Consider the following 15,030-nt stretch of genomic DNA (forward strand, 5'->3'; position numbering starts at 1 on the left):
TTTACAATAATACAAAAAGGTTTGACATCTGACCAAAAGAAAATGTCCTCTTCCCATGAAAGACAATGGTTTACTTGCTGTACAATGTCAATGTTGTTCCATCAAATCAGCACAATCTCAGTAGTAAGGCCATTTCCTTTATACTATTCTAAATAGTGATCAGTTCACCTACTCAGCATTTTCCTCTAGCCCAAGACAATGTTCAGTATATTGAGAAAGTATTCAGACCCCTTCACTTTTTCCACATTTTGTTACATTACAGTCTTAAAAGGTATTCAATTGTTTATTTTCCTCATAAATTGTCAGATAGTCAGAATATGAATGTCATCTGTTACTAGCAAATTATTGACTTTATGAACCTTGTTTCTTAAGCTGCCTGTTAACATGGGCTGTTTTTAACACTTTTCTTCGAGGATGCTTCATTGCTTTAGTGGGAAGCTTAGCAGAAGTAGATATGCTAATGTTATGTATGTTAGTGCAGGGTGAGCTGCACACAGTGGACTTCCTACTAGGGCACACCACCTCAGTGCTAACAGTATAAATCTGGTTTATAGACACATGATTACTGCAAATAGAGTCATTCAGGGCAGCTAGAGGGTGTGGGACCTTATATAGACAGGTGTGTGCGCCCTTCCAAATCATGTACAACAAAGTTGTAGAAAAATCAAGAATGTTCAATGGAAACAGGATGCAGCGGAGCTCAATTTAGAGTCTCATAGCAAAGGGTCTGAATACTTTAATACAACTTATACATTTTAGAATAAGGCTGTAAGGTAACAAAACGTGGAAAAAGTGAAGGGGTCTGAATACTTTCCGATTGTACTGGGTTGCCAGTTGAGTTGGGACTTGCTACAAGGCCATCAAATGCATTATGACTAAATGGGCAGAAACAACTCCACTCTTCCGACCAATTGTCAATCCAATGGTTTATTAAGAGGGGGAAATATATATAGATATAAAACATTTAAGTCTATCAACAACAAAGCAGAACACCAGTCATTGAATGGAAATATACGTTTGTCTAATTTACCCTTTCCTGTTTAGATGTCTTTGATATGAAAGGATCACAGGGGAAGTGTTTCAGTCCAGCAAGGGACACAAGCAAAGGGTTGGTCTAACTAGTCTACCACCCCCCCATCACGAACATAAACACTTTGATTTACTCTGCCCATCTCATGCCTTAGACATATTGCAGACATTGAAAAATGAACAGGACAAAATAAAACATCATGGACCAAAATAAATCACACCAATCATATTGACAGCAGGGCAAGCAGACCTGAATGACTGGCTTGCCATTTTTGTATTCAAAACTTAATAATTTCAGAAAAAAAATAGACTTACTTCCATAAAAAGGATTTACAATCACTCTTGCTTACTTATATATGACAAAGTGGAGTTTCACACTCCCTTCGTAAGATGGCACACCTTGAAATAAAACAGGAAAAATAACTAAGAAATCAATTTAAGAGACTATTCGAACAGGATTAACTGAAATGACTAGCCCCCAAATGTTTTACAATGGTCTAAAATCACATTTGTGAATCAGTGTACAACTGGATTTTCAGAGAAAAACTAAGTCTGCCTTTACAATTTGCCCTGGTCAATCTTTGGTATTGCTTACGAATGTTCATTGCGCATTTTATTCATAAACAACACATCCAGTGAAACATCTTGCACTAAAAGCTATGCCAAATGTTGACCACAGTATATGGACACAACATATGTCCCTTTTTTTATATAATGGCATGATTTTGTTCCATGCACTACAGTGTTTGTCCTAAACCATTCTAATTGATTTAATTTCAGGGTAAAAAGGAGAACAGGGTGCACTACTCTAATATTTAGTATCAACCGATGCAATTATGTAGGCAAAAAAAATGGCTCCAACAAACAAGAAAACAAGTTATTTCATAAAAAAGGTTCTGAAGTGAAAACTTGGCTGCACGTCTATGGCAATGTCTAGGCAAAGACACAGGATTCAGAGATCGGAGTCTCCCGTGTTCGAATCCTGACAGCCCCCTCTCGTGCTGTTCCCCTAGTACAATCTGCAGGGATGATGGGTGGACGTGACACTACCCAACTCACTGGCAACTATAGTTGCAGCATGCCAGTGAAGGACTAGATTAAGGGCTAACAAAAGGTAGAGCATCAACCAGAATGACAGTTCCTTGATCCCCTACATCTAAGTACTACTGAGGATAACCATTTTCTTCTCTTACAGTACAAGGACGAGTAGAGAACGAACATATTCACACCCCTGGAAGAGTAAGGAAACAGAATTTCTAATCCGCTGTTTAGAGGGAATTGTCCGTTCACTGTTGAAGCTGTGCGGTTAATACGGGCACAGGGCCAATCACAAACCTATAATAATAATAATAATAATAATAAATTGACAATTATGTACATACTTACAAAATTATGTAAAGCAGGAAAAACGAGTTTAATCCTTTCATTCATACAATGTCTGCAGACAATTTCGTGCACATACAAAAGGCCTGGAGATTTTTTTCAGAAAACAAACTTAGTGGGGGTCTTTCTCCATATCCAGGCAGTAATTTTCCATCCAATACTGCGGCTGACATGGTCATGTGATGCAGGGTAAACGACATGGTGGTTCTGACCACTGTGGTGCTAAGCAGCACCATGTAAAGGATCTATATCTAGCAGCTGGTATACATAGCATCCACAATCAACCCCTACTCCTACTAGGGCCTACTACAGCATGGTGCATCCACACAGCACACATCCAAGGCTTTGGTTTCCTTTCAACGCAAACACACACACACACACACACACACACACACACACACACACCTCTCCTCCCCTAGCAAACAGCCTTGCGAAAGCAACCAGCAGGGGAAGGGAATCCCACATTAACTAAAGAAAAGTGAAAAGGGTGAGTCTAAAGGAAACTCATACAGCCAAGGTGGCTTTTGTGCCTCATCTTCACCCTTGTTTAGAGACTCATGTTCCCTTGTTTATTTTGGGGAGTGGTCGTGGAGGGGGGTGAAGGGAGAGTTGCTGGAGGAAGGACACTCTGAGACTCCCTCCATCTTGGCTGGCGAGCCAGTGGAAGAACCCACGCTGCTGAGGCTGCCGTCTAGCACGTCTGGTGGACAGAGACTGGCAAGTGAAGAAGATGCATTTCAGCACACAAACTGTTAAGATATTCAATGACAGTGGGTCGCATTGTGATTCTGCTCATCATATGAAGGTGCAGGGTTTAGCCTAATGGCAGGGAGGGAACTGAAAGTGTTTAAATTTAACTAAATGGCCTAAACATGCAGTGGCTTTTATGAAGTTTGAGGAACATTCACCAGGAGTTGAAGTCTGTCAGTTGTTGGGGAGTAGGCAAATCAGAGGACAACATGGTGGTGGTCCCATGAAAGAGCCTCTTTGGCTGGCTCTCCATCTCCATCATCTCCCCTAGAGAAGGGGGGGGCACAGACATTCATCAAAAGAGAACCAACATATCCATAGGACATAAAACACAAAATTCCCTTTCACCTAAACCTCCAAAACAGAAGTTCAAAGGGGCAAGTGAAACAGCTCTAGTATAGTGTGTGTACAAAAACACAAAACACAACTTCAAAGACTTCACTGAATTACAGTTCTTAAGGAAATCAGTCAATTGAAATAAATTAGTCCCTAATTTATGGATTTCACCTGATGGGGCAGGGGTGCAGCCGTAGGTGGACCTTGCAGGGCATAGGCCACCCACTTGGCAGCCAGGCCCAGCCAATCAGAATGAGTATTTCCCCACAAAAGGGCTTTATTGGAGCCAGAAATACTCTTCAGAATCTTTATTGAATGAGGGATTCAATAATCTGGCAACAGTTCAAGTGGACATACCTGCAGTCAGGATGCCAATTGCATGCGCCCTCAAAACTTCAGACATCTGTGGAATTGTTGTGACAAAACTGCACATTTTAAAGTGGTATTTTATAGTCCCCAGCACAAGATGCAAATGTGTAATGATCATGCTGTTTAATCAGCTTCTTGAGAGCCATACCAGTGAGGTCTTGGCAAAGGAGAAATGGTAATTAACAGGGATGTAAACACATTTATGAGAAATAAGCTGTTTGTGCACATGGAACATTTATTTCAGCTCATGAAACCAACAATTTACATGTTGTGTTTATATTTATGCTCATACTAGTCAAACGCTTGGACACCTACTCATTCAAGTAGCCACCCTTTGCCTTGAAAGATTTGCACACTCTTGGCATTCTCTCAACCAGCTTCATGAGGTAGTCACCTGGAATGCATTTCAATTAACAGGTGTGCCTTAATTTAATTTGTGGAATTTTTCCTTCGTAATGCATTTGAGCCAATCAGTTGTGTTGTGACAAGGTAGGGGTGGTATACAGAAGATGTTTGTTACCAAATAGGTATAAGTCCATATTATGGCAAGAACTGGTCAAATAAGCAAAGAAAAATGACAGTCCATTACATTAAGGTCAGTCAATCCGGAACATTTCAAGAACTTTGAAAGTATCTTCCAAGTGCAGTCTCAAAAACAAATCAAACCCTTTGATGAAACTGGCTCTCATAAAGGACCACCACAGTAAAGGAAGACCCAGAGTTACATCTGCTGCTGAGGATACGTTCATTAGAGTTACCAGCCTCAGAAATTGCAGCCCAAATAAATGCTTCAGAGTTCAAGTAACAGACATCTCTACATAAACTGTTCAGATGTCTTCATGGTTGAATTGCTTCAAAAGAAACCACTACTAAAGGACACCAATAAGAAGAGAATTGCTTGGGCCAAGAAACACAAGCATTGGGCATTAGACTGGTGGAAATCTGTCCTTTGGTCTGGAGTCCAAATTTGAGATTTTTGGTTCCAACCGCCAAGCATGGAGGAGGTGGTGTTATGGTGCTTTGCTGGTTACAATGTCAGTGATTTACTTAGAATTCAAGGCACACTTAACCAGCATGGCTACCAACAGCATTCTGCAGAGATATACCATCTGATCTGGTTTGCGCTTAGTGGGACAATCATTTGTTTTTAAGGAAAATGACCCAGCACACCTCCAGGCGGTGTAAGGGCTATTTTACAAAGGAGTGATAGAGTGCTTCGTCAGATGACCTGGCCTCCACAATCACCTGACCTCAACCCAATTTTTTATTGAACTAGGCAAGTCATTTAAGAACAAATTCTTATTTACAATGACGTCCTACCAAAAGGCGAAAGCCCTCCTACGGGGACGGGGGCCTGGGATTAAAAATAAATACAATACAGGACAACACACACAAGAGAGACAACACTACATAAAAGGAGACTTAAGACAACTACTCTGGACCACAGAGTGAAGGAAAAGCAGCCAACAAGTGCTCAGCATGTGTGGGAACTCCTTCAAGACTGTTGGAAAAGCATCCCAGGTGAAGCTGGTTGAGAGAATGCCAAGACAGTGTAAAGCTGTCAAGGCAAAGGGTGGCTACTTTGAAGAATCTAAAATCAAAATATATTTTGTATTTGTTTTAACACTTTGGGTTACCACATGATTCCATGTGTTATTTCATACTTTTGATGTCTTCACTATTATTCTACAATGTAGAAAGTAGAAAAAATTAAGAAAAACCCTTGAATGAGCAGGTGTCCAAACTTGACTTGTACTGTACAAAACATTATGAACACCTGCTCTTTCCATGACTGACTGACCAGGTAAATCCAGGTGTAAGCCATGATCCCTTAGGGGTCAACTGTTAAATCCACTTCAAATCAGTGTAGATGAAGGTGAGGAGACAGGTTAAAGAAGGATTGTTAAGCATCAAGATAATTGAGACATGGACTGTGTATGTGTGCCATTCAGAGGGTGACGAACCAGGATCTCTAGTGGCACAGCGGCCACAGTGCCTTACTACTGCGCCATTCGGGAGGCAAAATAGAGAATATTCTGTTGTTGTAACGTATTCAGCTAATACTTGCCTCAAATAATCTTACTTAGTGTGGTTCTATCTCTAGAGTGAGCAAAGCTCAGTTCCAATGTCGTAAAATCTTTCGTCCTTCCAATAAAAAAAATAATTAAGTATTACAAAAATAATTCTACCCCTCAGATGAGCTTTTAGTGTCCCAACAATCGCCAGTTTGTTTGTTTGTACACTCGTATACACACAAAAAAACAAAACATGTATGCAACATGTAAAGTGTTGGTTTCATGAGCTGAAATATAAAGATCCCAGAAATGTTCCATACGCACAAGTTATTTTTCACTAATTTTGTGCACAAAATTGTTTACATGCCTGTTGGCGAGCATTTCTCCTTTGCCAAATTAATCCCTACACCTGAAAGGTGTGGCATATCAAGCTGATTAAATGGCACGATCATTACACAGGTGCACCTTGTGCTTGGGACAATAAAAGGCCACTAAAATGTTAAGTTGTCACAACACAGATGTCTCAAGTTGAGGGTGCATGCAATTGGCATGCTGACTGCAGGACTGTCCACCAGAGCTGTTGCCAGAGCATTTAATAATGTTACATTATCTACTGTAAGCCACCTCCGTCATTTTAGAGAACTTGGCAGTAGGTTCAGCCGGCCTCAACTGCAGACCATGTGTAACCATGCAAACCCAGTACCTCCACATCCAGCTTGTTCACCTGCGGTATCGTCTAAAACCAGCTACCCGGACAGCTGATGAAACTGAGGAGTATTTATGTCTGTAATAAAGCCCTTGTGGGGAAAAACTAATTCTGACTGGCTGAAACAATTAACGATTTTACAGCGTTACAGTTCATATAAGGAAAATTGGTCAATTTAAACCGGGTGGGCCTGGGAGGGCATGGGCCCACCCAATTTGGTGATCCCACAGGTGAACAAGCCGGATACGGAGGTCCTGGGTTGGCATGTACTTGTCCTCTTGCTCAGTTGTGCACCGGTGCCTCCCACCGTTTCTATTCTGGTTAGCGCCAGTTTGCGCTGTTCTGTGAAGGGAGTAGTACACAGTGTTGAACGAGATCTTCAGTTTCTTTGCAATTTCTCACATGGTATAGCCATCATTTCTCAGAACAAGAGACTGACGAGTTTCAGAAGAAAGGGCTTTGTTTCTGGCCATTTTGAGCCTGTAATCAAACCCACAAATGCTAATGCTCCAGATACTCAACTAGTCTGAAGGCCAGTTTTATTGCTTCTTTAATCAGAACAACAGTTTTCAACTGTGCTATCATAATTGCAAAAGTGTTCTTATGATCAATTAGCCTTTTAAAATGATAAACTTGGATTAGCTAACAACGTGCCATTGGAACACAGGAGTGATGGTTGCTGATAATGGTCCTCTGTACACCTATGTAGATATTCCATAAAATCAGCCATTTCTAGCTACAATAGTAATTCACAACATGAACAATGTCTACACTGTATTTCTGATCAATTTGATGTTATTTTAATGGACAAAAAAAAGAAGCTTTTCTTTCAAAAACAAGGTCATTTCTAAGTGACTCCAAACTTTTGAACGGCAGTGTATATCTATAAAAAAAATACAGACCCACCTTTACGTTTGATGGGCCCCAGGATGCTGGGCCTGATGCAGTTAATGGGGCTTTGGCTCCGCCGGCTAGAGAAAAGACAAAACCGACAACAAAGCAACATTTATAGCAGTTACTAAATAAGCATTCTGATCATCAGTTGTAGAACTATGAATGGGAGTTGTCAGTGATCAGAGCTTCCCTTAGAGCACTCACCTGAAGCGTCGCGTTGGGCTAGGTATAGGGCTGGGGGATAGGCCATTGCTGCTCACCAGAATTTGCAATGAAGGGGAGAAGCACTGCTGCTCATTGGAGGAAGGAAATATATAATTATGAGCCAGGACTCTCTGCCAGAGAAACATTTGTGGTCCTAACTGCCAGGCATCCATACAAATTGCAGTGGCTGCACAATGCACATACCTTCTTCCCTATCCCTCTTGTAGGGGATGGTGCTGGGGACACAGGCACAAAGTCGATGCGCTTTGGGGACGACGAAGCAGATTTCTCAAAGTCATTGTCACTCTATGGGGATTAGCACAAGCAAAACTGTAATCAGCATTAATCTAACTATTGTACCACCATTCATTCAATTGTAAAGTGGTGGTGGTGAGCATACAAATCATACCAATGAGGTAGTTAATAATATACTACTGAATAACCGTTATTTTAATATATAATTTATTTATTCAGGCGAGACAAGCATAAACCATACTTTCTTCTCTATTCCCACCCACCCCATCAAGAGGTAGGCAGGCCAACGACCAATTTCATTCATCAGTTCATAATGTGGCATATTTTTGATTATAGTTACCCCAATATTTCTATATCATTAATTATATTCTCGGATCATTGCGTATCTAAGAACATGGATAACTAGTTAGTAGCCCCACCTGCTGACTACTGTAGGAATGGACCCCATACCCAGTCAGAGTCAGTGCCCTTAAGGGATACTTCAGGAGTATGGCAATGAGACCCTTTATCTACTTACCAAGAGCCAGATTAACTCAAGATATATTTTTTATGTCTGTGTCCCATATGAAAGAAGTTAAGAGGTAGTTTCACTAGCCAATGCTAACTACTGTTAGTGCAATGACTCGAAGTCTATGGGTATCTGTTAGCGTGGTTGCGTTTAGATTTTTGTACAATATAAATACATTTATCAGAGCCTCCCGAGACAAGGAAATTGTTGGATTCTTCTGTGCTCCTGTAAACGTAGGGGTTAGGGCAGGGGTTTTCAAACGTTCCTTGCCCAGGGACGCCCGCACAGGCAAACCGGCGACCCCCCATCATGTTAAGATTTCTTTCTATCTACGTAATCAACATTTAAAAAAAGATTTGGTGGACAGTTTCATTGTTTTGACTTCCTCTTGCCATTGAACTGTGGGGAAGTGACTTTTTTTTTAAACAAAAATATAAATACTAATTTCCTCCATATTAAAGGGATAGTTTGAGATTTTTTCAAAGAAGCCATTTATGCTAACTGTTCCTGTAAACGTCAAGTCATTGCACTAATACTAGTTAGCATTGGCTTGTGAAACTACCTCCAACTTCCTTCATCTGGGATGCAGAAACATAAAAACGGTATCCACAATGGAAGTCTGTTGCAGCTAGCAATATAAAATACTTACCATAAAAATCACCCAAAACATTAAAAATAAAAACAATTATAAAACTGACCCCCTGCAGTACTTTGGGGCCACGGACTGCAGTTTGAAAACCCCTGGTATAAGGTCGTCTAAGGTGAAAGCTATGATCCTTTATTGATGTCACCTGTTAAATCCACTTCAATCAATGTAGATGGAAGAGACAGGTTAAAGGAGAATTTTTCAGCCTTTGAGACAATTAAGACATGGATTGTGTATGTGTGCTATTCAAAGTGTGAAAGGGCAAGATAAAAATATTTTAAGTGCCTTTGAAGTGCAACACTGCTGGGTTTTTCACACTCATCAGTGTCCCGTGTGTAACAAGAATGGTCCACCACCCAAAGGACATCCAGCTAACTTGACAACTGTGGGAAGCATTGGAGTCAACATTGGCCAGCATCCCTGTGGAAAACTTTCAACGGCTTTTAGAGTCCATGCCCCAACGAATTGAGGCTGTTCTGAGGGCAAAAGGGGGCAACGGTGTTCCTAATGTTTTGAACACTCAGTGTATATGCAGCGGCTCAGATTTTCTCCAGATTCAATTGCAATGGAGCATCTTATTTTGTGGTAAAACTTATTCAGCTCATACTGTACTTGCCTCGATTAATAATCTTACTTAGTGTGGCCCTATCTCTAGAGTGAGAAAAGCTTAGTTCCAATGTCTTAATATCGTTCACCAGGTTAAAAAATAAATAATCACCAATTCTGGTATAAGTGCCATGGGCCAAAAATATTAATAATAAATGAAAAAGTATTCACATATCATTCAGCCTTAATTCATTGGCACAGATTTGGGGCAAAGGGCTGGATCTGTCAACATCTGTCTGAAATCTGATTAAAGTCACAGCCAGGTATTATAGGGGCGTTACCACATCCCAGTAGTGTTTATACTATTGCATGAAAGAACTCAGGGGAGTCTGCATTTGGAGCATAAATATTGCACAATGTAACCGACACAAACTGTCCCCTCACCACAGCTGTCCCCCTGATTCTGTTCTTGAGAGACTCCCTACAAAAGAGACAGGCTTTCACTGGCCGAAGGACACAAAATGCAATGTGGAGGCAGGCCACCAAACCAAATACACAAACTGAAAAACTCTACACCAAATAGCATCAGATTTATTGTTACCATGGGAGCATCATCATTTCTCACCAGACTCAGACTCTCCTCCCAGGACTGACTCATCTGCATGGCTGCTTGAACCTCCCTGTGATGATAACACAGACATCTATGAATATGCTTTTTTCATAAAAGGGTTGATCCAATGACACTCAACCGCGGTTATTGACATAGTATACCATCACAAGACGAGTGAGCGGTTAATAAATAAAATGCTTTCAAAGGCCAATAAACTGAATTTCATCATGCACCAACTTGTCCCAATCCATACACGTCTCTTACCGTTCATGGGCTGTCTCTCTGTTCATCACATCCACACCTTCCTCCTGTAGTACCAAAAACAAGTAGCATAGACAATAACTAATAACAAGATAACTAATGTAAAACATACAGAGGCGGTAAAACACATGTTAAGAACTTTTGTGAAAGAGCCGTTTGAAAGATATGGCAAATAGAAATCAAACCGGGTGGACATCAGAAAGAGATGGGTGAAGTTGAGGGTCGACAGGAATAAAAACAAATAAAATAGAACTATTGTAAAACAAACTGTCCATAAAATGTATATAGTATGAATAAGCTGGAAATAAAGGCCTAAGCGTTGTTGTTCACTAGTTTACTCCAATTGGGGAGGGGTGATAGGGTTGGAGGGTAATAAAGGAAAATTAATATTTTTAAAGAGAGATAGATATGCATGTTCATTACATGTATATATCTTTTTTTTCAAATATAATGGGGTATTGGAAGTGACGCAGACAATTACATTTATGGAAGCTACAATCTACAAGAAGCATAGACATTCAGTTGGTGAGTGATATTACAGTATCTCACCTATGGATCAAACAGGCTGACAGTCAAGAGTGAACGTTGTTGGTGAGTACTACCAATTGGTCTGCTCTGGGAAACCGTGAGCTCTGTGTACTATATCGGAAATAGGGTGCCATTTGAGAGGCAGTCTATGGCACGTCTGTCAGTCACTGACACACCCTATGGATGAAGGCCTGAAATGCAAAGCAGCTAAAATCATCGCTTGGTTCCATGACAAGTGTGTGCACTGCAGTGGTACTTACCCGCTTGATCTGATGAAGCCTTGTGCTGGGGACACGAATGGGCGATGAAGGGACCTGCATGTGTGTGTGTGAAGGTGAGCAAGATGAATTAAATGAATCCCCCAGTCTGTCTATAAGATATTTCTTAATAAGAGCAGTATGCATACTATTTTGATTATACTCCAATTTCCATACCATATTAGGGCGGTTGACAACAGTGGTGCTGTTTCGCCTGCTGCGTAGAATCTCTCTGTGGAAAACCTGGGAATTGTCACTAAAAATGGACAAAAAGATTAACACCACCACTTTGGAGTCTCAAATGGCAACCTATTCCCAATATAGTACACTTATTTTCACCAGGTCCCAAAATAGCCCACTATGTAGGCAATAGTGTGCGATAGGGCTCTAGTCAAAACTAGTGCACAGTATTGGAAAAAGGACATTTGGAACACATTAATCTACTACTATGCTCTGAATGCCAGCATTATCCTACCAACAGTCTGATCTTGAGAAACTGGTGGCCTTGTTAACATCACTGGTCTGCTGTGGCATTACTTAATTGTCCACACTCCTGACATCAGAGAAGGTGTGTGTAATTATTACAGACCCCCCCCATTAGCTACTGCAGAGGTCCAGCGAAATGAAGGCACTTCAAAAAATATATATATACACTTTACATTTCACAGCCATGCAGTTTGACTAGATCAACATCTCAAGTCAGAAATACTGTGAGGAGCAGTGATCAAATTGATATTTAAAGTGATACAAGTGAGGTGAAAGACATTTTCTGAAAACCTTAGGCCATTAATCATTGGGGCGCTGTTGGATCGTCTCAGGTGTCCGTCGCTCTGAACTAGTGCTGATGGGATTACGAGGTCCAATTCCATCTTCTCTTGTTTGCTCATCCTGGTGTCCTTTCGTTTAGCTGGCTCGAGATGTCTTCAGAAACGCCTGCAACGTTCCAGGCCACCAGCATGTGAACCTACATGGTGATGCAAAGCAACGTTCTACGTAGGTAACGTTAGCTACTCCAATGCTGATTGATGGCTCTGAAAAACATCATCGACATGTAGAAAGTTAGTTTATATTGGCCCAAGTTTATATTGGCCCAAGTTCCAGCAAGTGACGCTCTTGGAGATTATTTATTGGTTATTTGTCTAAACCGACGTAGTTTTTTTCTAATAGGCTAGCAAATCACAGCTCACTCAAAGCCCTGGCCTGTGCTAGTTAGCCTAGCCACACAGGCACAATGCCTAGTCGCTAGCTAGCTACTTGCTAATTAAACTAGCTAGCAAGCGAGCTAACGTTACTGGTCTCGAGCAAGAAAGTGATGCGTAGTCAACTGTTTAGAAAGACCAGTTAGCCAAATTAAAACATGTCGACAATTGAAATCACCAATCCAACAAAACGGTGTACTTTGTATAACGTCGTGTTAGCTTGTAGTATAGCAAAATAGTATTAGTTCGCTACTAACTATTACGCGAGTTAGCTCGAATATTATGATTTCAAGCCAGCTGGCTAACGCCGTTATATCAAATGGTTATTGATGAAGTTGCTATGCTAGCTTGAAAGTTTCATTACCATGTTCAGACGATCATCAACCTACATAACTTGTACAGTTTTCCCTCAGCCATATATCGAGCATTTCCCTTCTTCACAATACGTTAACTCTGAGTAAAATGAATTCGTGTAGGTCGCTGAACTCAATGATCAATTGTGTTTATTAATCTGCTACTGGATCCGCCGAGAAATCTCCAATACCAAACTTCCCGCCCCTTTTGATGCTTGCAGGGTAACCGACAGCAGACGGATCCAATTAAATTGCCTCAATTTGCCGGTGTACCCGTTTGAAAGGCAGACAAGTGGCCAATGATTGCAGCGGTTGTGAGCTATTTCCTGGTGGCGTCATACAGTCAAAATGTCGGTTAACTTGATGCTGCTGCTAGGTAAAAGAGCTGAAGGAGGTCTGAAGGTGTTGCAATAAATAACACTTTCAAGATCAGTTGGTTGAAAATATGTTTGGTCAATGCTGAATCAATTTGGTATTTCATTCCAAACCATGTGTTTAATAAATTGTGAGGTCCTCAATTTTTACTGAAATGTAATTATATTCCTGAAATATTACCCGCTAAATTGGCACATTGTAAACTGTTTTATGTGTTAAATTAGGCTATTAGTTGGTTGTGTTGTACTTACCAGTACCCAGTGTTCGTGGGGTCTGACATGCCAATCAAACTGCTATCTGCCGGGCATCCTGGTGGTTGGCAGAGTGGCGTGGAGGGGGGTTGGGCAGGGGGATGGAGCATTGGAAGTTAAGACCAGGTTTAGCCATTGTTCTCTCTTACATCTGGCCTTCACAAGAGAAGGTCACGGTTGTTTTATAGGGTATCCTTCATTTATTTGGCGTGGGCTACGGCCAAACAGTAGCCTGTGTGAAGTTGGGTTAATAAACTGTTAATTCGTAAACTCAATCCTCTGGATAATTGTTCCTTTATGATCTAGTCACGTCATTACAATATGAACCATTTAGAATGAGTTTCTAATACCTTTCAGAGTTTATTTCTGTGATCAAAGCCATTCCCAGTGGTCTAACAACACGATTGAAAACTTTTTCTGGACATGCTTATTCCTGACAGCTTGGTTAATGCCTTACGAATCTGTATACCAAACAAATTTAAGGAAGTGCACTTAAATATTCTCCATAAAATATATCCATGTAATTATATATTGTCCAAATTTGTGGCTATTGATAATATCTGCATTTTCTGTGAAAAAGGTGAAAATCTGACTCACTAATGTTAATTTGTGATAGAATTTTGGAAAAACCTTGCTGAATATTTATTTACCATTTTGAACACTACCCATGTTTTTGATATGAAGGATATATGTTACTATTGCAATGATAACAAGACCACTGAAATGATTGTGATTTTTTAAATTCTTGTTTCCAAATACTTTATACACAAACAAAAATTCCAGAATGCTACAACCCAAATTACAAATATTTTGGATTGATTTTAATCATCTTGTTAAGGCGTTATTTCAGAGTGAATACAATTGCACTAGAATTTGTTTTATTATTTATATATATTTTTTTGTATGTAGTATTTTCTTGTTTTATACCTGTGTTTTGTTATACATGTTTGATGTAGCAATGTAGGGACGGCAGGTAGCCTAGTGGTTAGAACGTTGGGCCAGTAACTGAAAGTGTGCTGGATGGAATCCCCGAGCTGACAAGTAAAAAATCTGTCATTCTTCCTCTTGAACAAGGCAGGGGCAGAATGGTAGGCTGTCATTGTAAATAAGAATTTGTTATTTACTGACTTGCCTAGTTATATGAAAAAAATTGTAAGTCGTTGACAATTTTGTATTATGTATAAAAAAAAAATGTATATGCTGCTGCTAGGGAAAAAACTTCGGCCTGTGGTAAAAGAGTCTAGAGAAGAAGGGAAGAGAGCATCTTTCAGCAGTCCTGGAAAGAAGCTTGATTGCCAGTACATCAAGTAAATGTTATGAGAGTACTGAATGTTTTGAAAACAGGTATATAGTATGGGGGTATGGGGCCAATTTCACACAATATGTATTGAATTTCAAATAAAATAAATTGTAAACAAGAAAAGTAAAGTTGAAAATGTAAACAGGATGTTTTCGAAGACAGTGAAATAATGGATGTTGAAATCAAAACCAAACAATTGAAAGCAAAATGTATAGAATTGTTTTTTTGCCACTAAGGTTTCTCATCAACTGAGGA

General features: G+C 40.2%; 1 protein-coding gene across 4 annotated transcripts; it reads right to left on the bottom strand.

The window, feature by feature from the left end:
- Positions 1–909: 909 nt before the first annotated feature.
- LOC112234705 (P2R1A-PPP2R2A-interacting phosphatase regulator 1) lies at positions 910–13,064 on the bottom strand. 4 transcript variants are annotated; one of them, XM_024402963.2, is made up of 12 exons: positions 12,861–13,064; positions 12,075–12,328; positions 11,475–11,553; positions 11,301–11,354; positions 10,516–10,559; positions 10,267–10,321; positions 7,891–7,992; positions 7,687–7,772; positions 7,495–7,559; positions 6,799–6,930; positions 3,321–3,429; positions 910–3,126 (listed from the first exon to the last, which is right to left on the bottom strand). In XM_024402963.2, exons 2-12 carry the CDS (start codon positions 12,182–12,184, stop codon positions 2,982–2,984), a joined length of 981 nt encoding a protein of 326 aa, XP_024258731.1. In that variant the 5' UTR covers positions 12,185–12,328; positions 12,861–13,064; the 3' UTR covers positions 910–2,981. The 4 variants fall into 4 exon arrangements, with proteins under 4 accessions (XP_024258731.1, XP_024258727.1, XP_024258750.1 ...); XM_024402959.2 differs by having other exon boundaries at positions 10,243–10,321; XM_024402982.2 differs by lacking the exon at positions 6,799–6,930.
- Between the last annotated feature and the right edge of the window lie 1,966 nt (positions 13,065–15,030).

The sequence above is a fragment of the Oncorhynchus tshawytscha genome, linkage group LG03 (genome assembly GCF_018296145.1).
Source record: "Oncorhynchus tshawytscha isolate Ot180627B linkage group LG03, Otsh_v2.0, whole genome shotgun sequence".
Classification (NCBI taxonomy): domain Eukaryota; kingdom Metazoa; phylum Chordata; class Actinopteri; order Salmoniformes; family Salmonidae; genus Oncorhynchus; species Oncorhynchus tshawytscha.